The sequence below is a fragment of the Pocillopora damicornis genome, chromosome 5 (genome assembly GCF_964200805.1).
Source record: "Pocillopora damicornis chromosome 5, jaPocDami1.2, whole genome shotgun sequence".
Lineage (NCBI taxonomy): Eukaryota > Metazoa > Cnidaria > Anthozoa > Scleractinia > Pocilloporidae > Pocillopora > Pocillopora damicornis.
Window position 1 is genome coordinate 5,446,131 of NC_142674.1, and position 14,531 is coordinate 5,460,661.

At 36.1% G+C, this 14,531-nt stretch overlaps 3 protein-coding genes across 3 annotated transcripts; 2 read left to right on the plus strand and 1 right to left on the minus strand.

The window, feature by feature from the left end:
• Positions 1–43: 43 nt before the first annotated feature.
• LOC113667021 (uncharacterized) lies at positions 44–3,775 on the plus strand. Its single transcript, XM_027182815.2, has 3 exons — positions 44–271; positions 920–1,531; positions 2,437–3,775. Exons 1-3 carry the CDS (start codon positions 116–118, stop codon positions 3,046–3,048), a joined length of 1,380 nt encoding a protein of 459 aa, XP_027038616.2. The 5' UTR covers positions 44–115; the 3' UTR covers positions 3,049–3,775.
• LOC113667015 (pre-mRNA-splicing factor 18) lies at positions 3,135–10,711 on the minus strand. The gene is made up of 15 exons (XM_027182810.2): positions 10,554–10,711; positions 9,378–9,446; positions 9,253–9,273; positions 8,419–8,520; positions 8,078–8,157; positions 7,686–7,719; positions 7,251–7,325; positions 6,425–6,505; positions 6,232–6,300; positions 5,918–5,983; positions 5,254–5,328; positions 4,945–5,016; positions 4,434–4,551; positions 4,012–4,049; positions 3,135–3,898 (listed from the first exon to the last, which is right to left on the minus strand). Exons 1-15 carry the CDS (start codon positions 10,617–10,619, stop codon positions 3,815–3,817), a joined length of 1,050 nt encoding a protein of 349 aa, XP_027038611.2. The 5' UTR covers positions 10,620–10,711; the 3' UTR covers positions 3,135–3,814.
• Positions 10,712–10,984: 273 nt separating this feature from the next.
• On the plus strand, positions 10,985–14,527 carry LOC113667023 (uncharacterized). The gene is made up of 2 exons (XM_027182817.2): positions 10,985–11,099; positions 11,175–14,527. Exon 2 carries the CDS (start codon positions 11,262–11,264, stop codon positions 13,017–13,019), a length of 1,758 nt encoding a protein of 585 aa, XP_027038618.2. The 5' UTR covers positions 10,985–11,099; positions 11,175–11,261; the 3' UTR covers positions 13,020–14,527.
• The last annotated feature ends 4 nt before the right edge of the window (positions 14,528–14,531 follow it).

Sequence of the window (14,531 nt, forward strand, 5' to 3'; positions counted from 1 at the left end):
CACTTCAATCCAGTTATTTTGGTTAATTAATAGACCGCTGGCTACAAACGTGCCAGCGAAGGGGTTTTGAGAAACTTGTTCCCAGGCTGACTGAGGTTCTTGACCCATGTAAATAATGGCGGTTCGAATATGTATATTTCTGATATTTTTCTCTGACTATTTCTCGATTTACTGCCGCGTTTCAGCATACAAAATTGTAAAAGTTGCAAACTACAACATTTGGAATGTTATGTTCCAGTGGGAAACAAGAAAATACTTCATTGCGGAAATGGTAATTTTTCACTTTTTTTTTATATAATTTCGTATCCGTCTCTTGACATGAACATTCAACCTTCACATATTTATGTGTTTCCCGCTGTTTTGTTTATTTTTTTTTTGGTAAGGCTATTCTTATAATCCCAGCGAAAATAATCATTTGAAAGTTTAGGTGACTATTTTTCTGGCTACATTCAATTTAAAAAAGAGAAACAAATCAAAAGAGAACTATTTTAATCGATTTTTATATTTAACAAATTTTACAACAAATTTAATCAAATTTAACGTTGCTAAATTGACGAAAGTTTTCGAAATTCATAAATATTAGAGATTCTTGATGTTGAAGAATCAAAGATCGCGAGATTCTTGTTCTTTTTCAATCTTTATAAAATGTTTGTTGGTGTTAGTAGGTAGATGAGCCCGGTCAAATCTACCTGTCAGTTAACCCGTGTCAATGCCCGTGTCCACATGTTGGGAAGGGTTGAAATTTGTTTTATATTGACAGCAACTTGAAAGCTTGTTTGGGTTGGTACTTTCACTCAAATAACCATGTTGGATCTGTTAGTTTTGTTTTCACATTGTGACATACTGCTATTCTGTCAAGGGCACTCAAGTTGGTATTTATTTTTATTTTTGTTTTATGGTTTGCAATTTATTATTCCAGATAAATAAAATTAACCCAGATGTGATTGGTTTCCAAGAAGTGAGGGCTGATGCTAAGGATGAAAGAAACCAGTTAACTGAGCTTCAAGAGTTAATTCCACGGTACAAACACCTAGTTTATCACCCTGTTGCCGTGGTTACACACCCAGCTGGTCAACAAGGCCCGCCAGGGTGGGAACAGGAAGGCCTGGGACTACTCAGTAAACATCCCATAATACTAAGTCACATTGTGAACCTTACTATTGGGAAAGGTGGTGTTGATCGCAACAAGAGAGCTATACTTCATGCCCAAGTTGATATTGATGGTGATGAGCTGGATATAACAGTGCTTCACTTATCTTACGATAAAGCTCAGCAATGCCAAAATGCAGTGGATGTCATTAACTATATTGCATCAATGGGAAGTGAACGCTCTGTTTTACTGGGTGACTTCAATGCATACAATGATTTCCATTGGCCTGTAAATGGAATAATGAAAGGGTCCTTTGACAAGCAAGGCCCATGCCACGCATCCAGTCATTTGGATCCACAGGGATCAAACCAAGGATATGGCTTTGTGGATGCCTGGGTGACAGCAAATGGGAACAGCAAGGGATACACCTTCAGCAATATGGTGTGTTGTAGAAAGGTTTTTCTGCAATGCTCTTGCATAAATGATCTAATCCTTTTTTTTTTAGCATTTAATAATGTACATGAAAAAAAAAATTGCTTCTGATTGGCTGAATGAAAAGTTGTTACACTAATGTAAATTACAAATAGTGCGCCCTTGCTTTCAAAACTTTTGTCTGACTTAACTTCCAGTGATGTTTTTCCATCTACATTATTAACAAGTAATATCATGATTCCTGTTGCAATTTGGTGTAATGAGCACTTGAAAATTTTTCAGATTACAAATTGCACTTGCCCTACAAGCTTGTGCAATTTTGTTGTCTTTGAAAAAGACTTGTGCTTATTAACACCAAATTTTATTCAAAATCATGTTATCACCTATACAAATTTCATCCCCTCTTTCAGTTGTGCTGCCAAAACAGACTGCTCAATATGCAGATTGCTGACAGGATTTGGTTTGCTGCTTAGCCTCCTATGTTTGCTGTTAAATTGAAAAACAAAAAGCTAACACCTTCTTTACCAATGTCACTTTGTCTTGTGCCCTATCCATTCCAAGAGCATTTTGCAGAAAAATTTTCCATTGGTTTATTTTGTCTGAACATTATCTGACTTAACCCTTTAACTCCCAATATCTCATTAGTAATTCTCCTTACTGTCTGCCATACAGTTCTTGTGATGTTACTTTGGAGAATTTGGTATTGGATCAACTCATAATCCCCTAATTGATATTTTTCTTAATTCTTATAACTTGTCTGCTTGATTTTGTGTTGATATTGTAAGGAGAAATTCTGTCTTGGTCATTCATGGGAGTTAAAGGGTCAACAGTATCATGTTGTTTTGGTTTCTTAACCCTGATCTCAAAGCTCTTGCTAAGGGCACAAGCTAAAGATAAGCTTATTTTCTTTCCAGCCAGAGCCCGGACTCATTAGTCGGCCAGACAGGATCCTTGTTTCTTTAACTGGACTTCAAGTTGTGTCTTCTGAGATTCACGGAGATGGAAAAATCTACCAACAAAAGTACAGCTTGCAGAATAAATGGCAAAGGCTTAAGAAAGCGTACCTCATGGCCAAAGAAACTGCTTATGGTCCACGTTTTAAATACACTTGTCATCAGGACTGTGGCCCTCATGGATCATGTCGGTGTGGTGTTTGTGTTAAAGGAGGAGATACAAACAACTGCGAGTTGCCCTTCTGCTTTGAATGCGATGCTGAGCACTTTAACAATTTTATCTTACTTTTCATGCTATATTCCACAAATGTGGTATTTTTCCTGTACATTCTCATAAAAATGTTGATACAAAGATGTTTTACAAAGATGAGAAGAGTGCATGCCAGGGTCTTGTTTTTGTTGTCGAATAGAACACTAGGAATAGTTGTGGTTTGTTTAATGGCTGCTCTTTACTTCATCACAATGACTTTGCTACAAGACACCTTGGAAACTGTTAATGGAAGGATTGCAGAAGAAATGTTTCCTTCAGATCATATGATGGTCACTGCAAGCTTGAAGTTTACATATAGATAGCACAAACTGATAATCAAAATAAGTAACCATGGTCCATGGTCTTCCCAACTGAATTTAAATAATGTATTCAAAGAAACAAGTGACCAATACTTAAAATTTTTTATTCTTGAGAAAAGAAATTTACTTACCTTACAGCATGGTTTGTACAGAGAGGGTAGCAAAGGAGGGGGGGGGGGTGGGGAGAGAAGTCCAGTTTCATGCAAGATTTAGGAAAATGCATGCAATTGTGTACCGTAAACAATACTTCATGCCACAGAAATTTGCAAGGGAAGACTTCGAATCTCACTTTTCCTTGCCCCTTTATGAAATCTATACATAACATCCTTATTGGGGGCTTAAGTATGCCTTTGGACCCTTTGCCAACCTCTACAGAGATGATATGTGCACTAACAGATGTCTATGAACATTCTATATATATAATTTACAGCCCTAAGAATGAAAGAGATTTAAAAAATGAGTGTTTAACAGCTTATCTGGGTTTTTCTGTGGTCTTCACTGAAGTTTTCTCTTCTTCATGATGAAGTTGCCTTTCTTCCCTGACCTTTTCAAGTCTGTTGCGTCACTCATTATGTATGCAATATAATTAAATGTCTTTCAATAACACTATTTATAAGAAATTTACATAAAGGTTCTTTACATTCAAACATTACCACATTGAGGGTTAAAACTTAGTTCTTGTGTAAAGCAAGTGTGAAAGAATAATAATAAATTTTCTTTTGTGCTTGCAGTTTGGTAGTATTTTTGTTGATAATCCTTTCATCTATTATCACTTTACAGCATTGTATTCCACTGACTTTGATGGATCTGCAGGAAACTTCTTTTGGCAAAAGGTCATCAGACGTTTTAGTCCCTGAGAAAGAACAAAACTGGTTCACTGCAACATATTTACGACATTTTAAGACACATCTTATTGATTTCATTAGATAACTATTTTTTATCATTATTTTCCATCTTAATCTTTACCTGAATGTACTTCCTTTGAGTTTCATCATTGAGAACATCTGATAAAACAAAAGTTAAGGGAACATAGCAATAAATGGAAACTTGATGGGCTACATCATTTGGGTAGAAGCGACTGTTAACCCCTTCACCTCCAAGATCTTATGAGTAATTCTCCTCAATTTTTGCCTTACAATTCTTGTGGTGTCAGTTCGGAGAATTTGGTATTTGATCAACTTATGATCCCCTAGTTGATATTTTTCATTATTCCCATCAGTTGTCTGCCTGATATTGTACTGACATTGTAAGGAGAAATTCTGTCTTGGCCACCTATGAGAGTTGAAAGTTTAAGAGAATTGTGATCGTTGTACTTGAGCTTTAAAATTCAGTGGAAATCCTCCTGTAAATTAGCAAACATCAAACCAGTAAACTGGTAAAAGGGATACGAGCCACATTCTGGGCAAAAATTTTTTCTCTTCCCGTTCGTGCGTGAATTCCCACCATAGTTACACCAATAGGCCAAGGTGCATTTCCTATTGCCATCTGAAGATATGAGTCATTGGCCTGTAGGATAAAATATAGTGATGCCTATCAAACTTAGCTTCTCTTTAAAATATCCTTCATTAGCAACCTCTTTCCACCCCAACATCAGTATGCATATTCTCCACTCTGCTCTCTATACATTTCCTGATGTGCTGACAAGGAGAATTTGTTTAACAATCAAGAGCTTTTTAGATGATGATCATTTCCTATCTTCTTGTGACTTTAATGTTTGATTCAAGGGTGACATTGTAAGGAGAAATTAAAGGCTATCACTCTCAGGGGTCCAAGGGTTGAATTGGAGTATAGTCTCTAGATGGAATTTTTTTTTTTGGAAACCAATCAAAACAATGAATAAAATCAATGAAAGATTGAAGTAAAATCAAAGTAACTAAAATCATTGAATTGACTTCATACCTTGACATACTCTCTTTCTAAAAGATTCATTATGATCATTGTTAATGCACCAAGAATATCTTGAGGTGTTTTCTGTATGGAAACAACAAACAAATCTGACATCAATAAGTGTAAGTGTCTGAGGTTTTTAGATGACATTTAATAAGTTCAACATCTTTTTTTTTATAGCAGAAATTTCCACATAGAAAAAATCTGTCATTTTTGAATTTAAAGTTATCACTCTGATAATTATAGAACTCTTACTGTTGATGACTTTGAAAAGACACAATAATTGTTAAAAAAGGACAGTTCTCCAAGTTTATTGTTTACCTTATTTTTAAGTTTTCTCAACAATGGCTTCAGATATGATTCTGTCTGTCTTTGAGTAGCACCTGCCAATTTTGCCTATTTGCAAACAAAATAAATAAAGTTTAAAAAAACAAATAACTAGGTCGATGTATTCAGCACCTAAACATGCTTTTGACACAGATAAACACAACTGAAAAGAATCCACTTGTGTTTAAAATACCAAAGGCTAGGAGGCAGACAAGTTGGCTATTTGCAAGCCACAGCACAGGGGTGACCTGAAGACTACACATGTGCGTTAACACCTGGAGACTGCATGGGCTGATACTGATATTTGATTGAGCCTTCTGATTGTCTGCGTGAGGGTAGTCCAAAGAGGGACTGCTATCAGTAGTACTGACTAATGCTTCAAAAGCCTGAACAGAAGTTACCATCATAGTCTAGTGAAGAGTTCTTGTCAATCAAGTTCATGTAAACTGCTAGTCAATCTTGCTGTGATGTTAAAATCATACTGATCTGTTGTAAACATTCCATTTTGGTTCCAAAGGAAAAAAGAGATGGATTCATGCATTGTAGATCTTCAGTTACTATTATAGTAATTTCAGTTTCTAATTCTGTAGTGAATCATGAAAAATGCTCTAGCTCTAGCTAAAGGTTTTTTTTAAACAATTTTAGTGCAGTGTGCTACCTCAAGGCTTCTTTTGCTATCATCAGATCTTGTCTTGCAATCCTTAGCCCATAAACCAAGGAGGAACTAAAAGGAAAACAAAACAAACAGACATCTAATGACAAACAGAATCTATTTTGCTGTGGGTTTGTACAGTAATAGACACAGATGACGTCAAATTGTGTTAAGAGCATCAATGACATGCTCAGCTGTGGGTCATCTGCTGCATGCTTGTTTTTTTTTTTTTTTTTATCAATGCCTTTATCCAAATGACAATTTATACTTTAATACTGCATAATTAACAATTTTCTGTGAAAGTACAATCTGCAGTTCACCTGAATAAACTTTAAGATGACATCTTGATCCAAATTTTCATTACCTTTACCCATATTTATGGCCAGTTCCTTAAAAAAAATAGAGAATATATTGTGCATATAGTTTAAAAAATACACAAAAATTAGCATTAAAAATATCTTTTTAATTGCAAAATATATTCAAAAGTAGAAAGCTAACCAAAGATAAATTTACCTTGATATCCTCCAAGGTTGTTCCATCTTCTTCAACTTGTGACGATTCTTCACTTTCTGAACTTTGTTGTTCACCACCACCCTACAAAAACATCCTTCTGATTAATTGCCTTATTCTCTTTACTATCTTCCATAAAAGTCTGTTTTGAGCCAAGTGCTCATCTAGTTGCTACTTATCCTGGTTTCCTCAGCATCACGCGACAAAAATGATACTACCCCCTCCTCCCCTGGATGGGATGCCAGTTCATCACAAAGTTACCCCTCCCAGCATTTCATCAGGCCTCCCTGACAATTCACCAGTACCCATTTATACTCCTGGATGGAGAGAGGCACTGTTAGTGTTTTGCCCAAGAACTTAACACAATGAACCGGCCAGGTCTCACACTCGCAGAGGTCAGAATGGCTGAGTGGCTAGGGCGCTGGACTTATAATCTGGTGGTCCTGGATTCAAGTCCTCCACCCTATCACTCACTAGATTTGTTCTCAGTCACCCTTATTTCAACTACTCAGCTGTGCTGTGTAAATAAGCCAACTGTTTTGTCTCCTGCCAGTTGGGATTTTCAAGCACTTTATGTTTATCTGAAATATTTGTTTCTCCCTCTTTTCTGGCCCAGAATTTAAACTACTTAGTCCATCAGTAATTGTGATAGCCATTAAAGTCTATTTTTTTTTAAATTCTGACCTCTTAAACCGAAGTCCAGCACACTAACTATTAGGCTGCTGTGTCTGACACTATCTGGCATACATTTCCCAATATTTTTACCCATGCATTCAATAAAAATCATTTATTAACTTTTTTTGTCACTTTTTGTTTGATGAGAGCATACCTGCTGTTTAATTAACTCTGCTAAATATTCCTGATCCACTCTTTCCATGGCTGCTTTGAAGTCATTCCTCAAACCCTGGTGCAAAACAAAACAAAAAAACAAAAAACAAAAAACAAAAAAACAAAAAAAAAACAAAAAAACAAAAAAAAAAGAAAGAAAAACTGAATAAATGTACAAAAGGATTCTCTTTGGAATTTTTGCATGGTATGCAGTAAACTTTTCTCTGCGCAACCTCTCAGTGTTAAAAGTAGATATTTATGTTTCTGTAGGATTAAACAAAATGTTGTGAATCTTCAAGCATTATTAATTCTTTCAATAATTCCCTCTTTTATCTCTGTTGTTCTCTTATCTGTATACAACATAGTGTTAATCATCAACAAGCTGTATATATTGAATTTAAAACAAAAAAAGTTGGATTGAATTTCAATTCAATACCTTATTAATTTCTGGAGCAAGCATCTCAATTCTCCTGTTGATTAAAAAGTTAATACATTTTTCACTATCAGTGTTTTGCATGCAATCCTGTAAAAGCTAATCACAGGGAGAGACACTGACTTGGCACTCCTAGCTTGAATTTTTTTAGAGAAGTAAGTCAGCCAATGAGGAAAAAAAAGCTCAGGCAAGTAAGAAAAGTTTTATGGAAGAAAACAGTGGAACATATCTACACATAATCCTGTCAAAATTTTTAGTACCTCACTTTGACTTCAAACCTTAAAACTAAGTTAGACAAACCATGCAAAACAGGTTATAAATTTAGTCTCCTTTTTTTTGTCATGGTCACCAAAGCTACCTAACTAGTCACAGCTTGGAGCCTTATAACTACAAACCTCAATCTTTGACAAGCTTCCTCATCACTCTCAGCAAACAATCTAATTGGTTCTGCCCTTTCTCTCAATCTGCGAATCACCTTTAGAAAGGAGAACAATAAAAAAAAGTCTTCTAGCTGCCACAAACATTTCTTACAGGTGAATATGGATAAATCCAATCACTGCAACGAAGATCAGAGGAAGACGAATCTTTCTCCTATATAGGTGTCTCATACTGATGAAATGCTGTTCTATTATTAAACATTTTCAATAGGAGTATTTTCAACTTTCTTAGAGATTTGTGAGTAATTTCATTACTGCTGGTTACTGCTAAATTACTGCAGCTAAATTACGATAATGACCTCCTCTCTTGGAATCAGAGCAGAATTTGCTTCATTTTCATCTTTTTTTCTTTTGAAGGCAGCAAATATATCATCATCTGCAGCCCTTTTACCAGCTCTCTCCTGAAAATGGGTCAACAAAAAACTCTCACAAGGCATATTTCGGTAATGAAAACCGGATCAATATCAGTATCTGGGCAACTGCCCACCTACCCCTCCCCTAACCCAACATTAACCCTAACTTGTTATCAATAGACTGTTGTTGGGTTAGGGGAGGGGTAGGTGGGCAGTTGCCCAGATACTGATATTGATCCTGAAAAACATAAATATTACTGACATAGTAAGTGCATTAAATTCATGATCATTGTTAATTTTCCTTGTGTTCTTCAATTCACACTGTCTCCTACAAGGCTATAACACTTTTGGCAAAGCAAAGGGATTTCAGAGGAACCTGGTGGCTGCCAGAGTTCCCTCAGCTTCTTAATAACATGCTGCCAGTTATGCTGGTCAAAACAATTGCCTTTAAGCCCTTAACCCTATAACTCCCATGAGTGACCAATAAAGAATTTCTCCTTACAATATCAATACAATATCAACCAGATAAGTGTTGAGAATAAAAAAAATATCAATTTGGGGATAATTAGTTGAGCCAATACTAAATTCTCCAAACTAACATTATAAGAACTGTATGGTTGACAGTAAGGAGAATTACAAATTTGATCTGGGGGTTTAAGGGTTAATGAACTCCTCACAGTCACCTGCTTTTACCAAGTCCAACCCCAACTCCAAACCATTTTGAAATCCCTGAAAGCAGTATCCTATAGAACCTCTTATTCAAAGAGAGAAATCATTTACCTCCTTTTCCTGGAGCCTTTTCTAGATTGGAATAAAAATATACAAAGTGTTAGAGGACTAAATTCATTTCATTAAATTAATTTGCCTTTAAAATTTGTGAGAAATCAAGTACTGGAGGCTTTTACCTCTTGCTTTTTTCTATAGTCTTCTGCCTGTTTAGCAGTTAGATCCCCACGCTTGAAGTATTTTTTATTCTGGTGAAAGACAAAAATTATATCATGATGCAGCCTATATTATTGACATTAGCAACCAACTAAATAAAAATGTTGTTTGTAAATATAAATGTTGTAAAAACTGAAATACCTCCACTGACCAATTCTAAGAAGGGCATAACTTAATGCTATTACTAGGAAAATGTTTCAATGCTGTTAAATTAATAAATGATAAATTTGCAACTTCTTTATGCTCTCTTAGCATAAAATCGTTGGCTACAGTAGCATAACACAGCTATATTCAGAACTGATGTTAAAAGGTCCCCTAAAGTTTATTTATTAAGTGTTTACCAAAATGTCATTTAAACCTTTACTTCCAAGATCACACAATCAATTCTCCTTACTGCATACCATATATTTACTTATGTTTTAGCTCTGAGAATTTGGTGTTAAATTAAGCACTCTCACTAAGTTATTCAGTTTTTTTCTTCACATATGCTTTCTGCTTGTTTACCTGCATATATTGCAAAGTGGAATTCTTTTTGGATCATTTGTGGGAGTGAAAGGGTCAACATTGTTTTTAATTGATTACATTGGGTCAAAGCAAGCCTCAAATGTACAAAATGTAAGTTCAACCAAAAAGAACTATCACAGCACAGAAGGGAAAATCAAGATAGTTGACTCACTTCCTATTTCAGTGATAATGATTACCAGTCTAAATTCTCTTTTGTTCCAAAAGTGATTTGGTGATATATTTTTTGTTAATCTCTTGATTTATCTAGCAGTCTTGACTTGATCTATCTGCGGTGGTCGGCATGCAGATTGTTAACGTGCATGTAGATGTAGTTATAATTTTCTGTGCGCCTGCAGTACAAATTCCAAGGCTCAAATTATTTGCTGAAAACAACTATGTTTTTACTGTGTGCACAGCTTGCTCTTTGTCTTTCCTTTGCCAAACGACTTCTTTCTTCTTGGTTAAATATTTAAAAAGTTAAGAGAGAAGAAAATTTGAAAACGAACCGTGAATAGATATGATTAAGACATATTCATCTTGCAAACATAGATAAAAATAGGAGAATCCTATTCGAGCTGGTTCTGTTCGAGCCAAACGTTTCTCTCGTATTGTAGTTCTAATTTAAAGATACTTACCGATGTGACTTCATTTTGATCTATCTGTTTCCTTTTTCTATCGAGTTCAGCAAGAAGAAAGTCCATTATACTTACAACCTCTCGAAGGTTACAGTTTCTCCTAATAATTACAAACTCGTATAAAAGCGGAATAGTATCCTGGGAAGATTCTTCATTAAACCCGAGAAGACCCTGGGAATGAAAAGTTGCATGACAAAACTGGACTTCCGGCGGAAATGCCGTTAGAATTTCCTTCTGAGGCTTGGGTTTTCTTGCGAAAACTTCATAAAATTACAGTTAGAAAAGTTGATCGGATGAAATCTACAAGAAAGGCTGCATTTTTTTTACTGCTTCTTTGTTTTCTGAAGATTTCCTTTTATCAAATATTTAATGCAATCCTTAATCGACCCCATACCTTTCTAGGGTGCTTTCCCCATATGCTGAAAGTAACGCTTGCGTCTACGTCAATTTTTTTCCGAGAAACCTGATTCTATAAGTCCACTTAGTTATTTGAACTCATTGTGACCTTCGGCCGCTTTCGTGTATTGAGTCGAAAACATCTTAAAGGTACGCTTTATCGCTCTTGAATTATGGTTTTAGAGAGATCATTTGTGATTCTTTGTTTTTAATCACATTTTGCAGCTGTGAGGTCAAAGTTAAGCGGAGTTCTGTCAAGAAGACGTTGAACTGCTCAAACCTTTGTAGTATTTTCCATTTCGCCCAGACACGATGCATTTCTCTTCACTTTCGAACGGTAAAGAATCCTCTTTAAGCTCAAAAGATGCTTCTGCCCCAGTTACTCTCGATGTCTCTATCACTACAGCTGTGATTCTAGCCACTCTTTCTTCCTTTCTGTTCTTCTTGGCTTGCATTATAGTTTTCATATATTTCAAATGGCGTCTATGTCGACACGTTGTGGAAACTCGTATCGGACTTGTGGTCTTTTTCCTCGGAGCGTTACTCACCCTCATTACAACCCTCAGCTCCTATGAAGAACAAGAAATTTATGCAGTGTATCGCTTGACTCTCTTGGCCTCTTGCGGAATTGGAGTGTTGATGATAGGTTGTGCAATGCTTTTCGAGAATCCTTCCCCTGACAGGCCGCTGGATGACTACGGCTACGAAAGACTCTCTGTTGGTTATATGCATGGTAGCTTGGGAATGATCATCTGGGTCATAACGATACCCCTCAGCATACTAGAGCTCTTCTTCGCCATTGGAGCTGCTCGGAAAGCACCCAACACAATGTATGCTGCTGTGCGGTACACAGCTCTGGCGCAAAAGATTGTCCAAGCAAGCGTGTACTACTTTAGTCTGCGACACAAGGTTGCTAGAGGAGATATGCGTATGGCGTGTTCGTGGCTTTTCAAGATAATCTCCGTCTTCAATTTTGCTTTTTTTATCGACTCACTAGTAACGTCAAATTCTGATAACGACTTTGTCCTAAGTCTGTTTGGCAATGGGTTCTCCATCGTGAAATCTGCATATAATGCCTTACTCATTGATTACAGACTGCTGTGCTGTTTGTTGTTTTTGGAGCATTCTTTGGAGTTGATGGATGTGCGCATAAACCGACCCATTGGAGATATATTATTTAACCCTGAAGCTAGTGAGGCAATGATGCAAGATTCTTTGGCTTCTGCGGTTGTTAATGTGGAAATCTCGCATTCCTCTGGCTATGGATATGTCATTGGCCTCATTCTGGTTGCCATGCAACTGGTAACTGGACTACAGTATCTTGGATTTGTGGGAGAGTGGACAAACATGTTCCCCATTCTAGCTTGTGGTGTTGTAATAATTTTTGGTCTCTTGCTACTCTCTGGAGACACAAGTTTCCCTGAAAACAACAGAGAGAGGAAATGGCGTGAGACTGAATCTAAGGCTATTGATATCATGGTGTGCTTTATGGGAACCATTGGCTTTATCTTCTGGTTCATGAAAGCTTCCTACTGTGGTCTTTGGGCCTCACAATACTCATCAACAACTGACATTGAGTTTTATCAGTATCTCTCTTGGACAACAGTAAAAAACTTTGCTTATGCAATTGTAATCATCTTTCAGCTTTACTTCTTTGTTAAAATGGGTCCACATTTTGGGTGTGACCGTGAGAGCAGTCGTCAGAGGGCAAAACACTTTTACGTCACAACTATCATGATGGCTCTGTTTGCACTCCTCATATCACTTGTCATTGATGAATTCAATGGCCGAGTAGAAAAGCTTCTTGCTGAAGCACACATCAGCAGCACCATGTCAATATTTTTCCAGGCAGCAGCCCCCATACATCTTGGCTTTAGCTTGCACATGTTTCTGCATTTCTTCATTATGAGCAGAAGATTGTCCCAGTTTCAGTACAACTGGCAATACAACCAGGCAGAAGAACATCAACATAGTCAACAGTCCTCATTAGGGAACACTGGTGGTAACAGTGCATCATCAAATGCTAAAACAGGGGATGAAAGACAGCCACTGATTTCCCGCCCAACGTGATCTATATCACTAAGACGATTAACAAATATATTACATGACTTGCCATGCTGCGGTTCTGTAATAGATATTAATGATGTCAAATGGGGTAAGAACAAAAAGGTAGGACACAATGAGCAGTGGAGAGTGTCACTGATGCTCTTTTTTATATTTTTACGTCTTCTGTGATATTTTATTGTACAGACACAGCTAAATGGAATCTATTTGTTTTCTAGCATAACAAAGCAAAATGTTATTAACAGTGATGTTGTTTATGCATCTGTTCTCCAGTAGATTGTAAGTAAGATCAAAGCAAAATGCATCTTTAATTCAGCTAATCATATAATTTACAATAGAATGCATACCTTACGATTTCAACGTTCTGTTTCACCCAAGTTTTCAAGAACTTGAAGTAAATTGTTTGTAATGTGACCTGATTCATCTTGCAAACAAGAGAAGACCTTGTTGATACCTCAAGACTTAGTAAATCAGATTTTGTTTTTATTAAAAATGACATTATTTTGCATGCTTTTATTTAACCAAGCTGTTGAGTTTTCACTGAAAGTAAACTTAAAGGTCAAGAGAGTAATGTAAGATCACAAAGGTTTGATATTATAGCAGTGATCTTCAAGTAATACATTGATTGGCATAATGTAATGTTCTATGTACGCCATTAGGACCTACATTATTTAAGCAAGAAAAGGATTGTGGGACATGAGAATAAGCTGGCCATGTTGTTGTTAAAAGTGTGCATTGATTAACCCTTGAACTCCCAAGATCTGATTGTTAATTCTCCCCTTTAGCTGCTACCACTTCCTTGTAAAGTAGTTACGAGAATTTGGTGTTAGATCGAGATGAAAACTTCATGATAAGTTTGAGTATTCTCATTACCTGTTTGCTGGATAATGTATGGATATTAAAGGGAGAAGTTGCATGTCAATCACTTCTGGAAGTTAAAGGGTTAAGAGACAATCCTACTGTTGTCATACGTCAAACATTCTTTCCTGTGATCTATTACTGTACAGACCCACAGCAATATGGGATCTTTTTGTTTTAAATGATGAAAAAGCAAAATGCTGTTAATGATGATATCATTTTTGCATCTGTCCTCCATTAGTTCATAAGTAAGAACCAATCAAATTATGTACATAATTCAGCTTATACCTGGTGTCTTTAATCTCAGTGGCAGATGAAAACAATACAAAAATTTTCTGGCATTTTAAACATTGTTTTGAACAAATATTCAGATACACTTCATAAGATAGAAGATCCCTTGTTGATTTGTGAATTACAGTCAGCCTTGAATGAAGATCAATGTGCACAGAGAGAATTTTAGTTGTCATCAATTTGTTTGAGTTTTGGACAAATTTGATAAAGATTTGTTGCACATTGATGTTTGTTACTAAAAGAAAATCAAATTATAGAGAACGGTGTGATTAATTTTTTCCATTTTTGTGTACATTTTATTTCTTCCAGTGCAAAGAAGTATGAATAGATGCACTGTGATAAATAAAAATCTATTTTTGACTTCTGCTT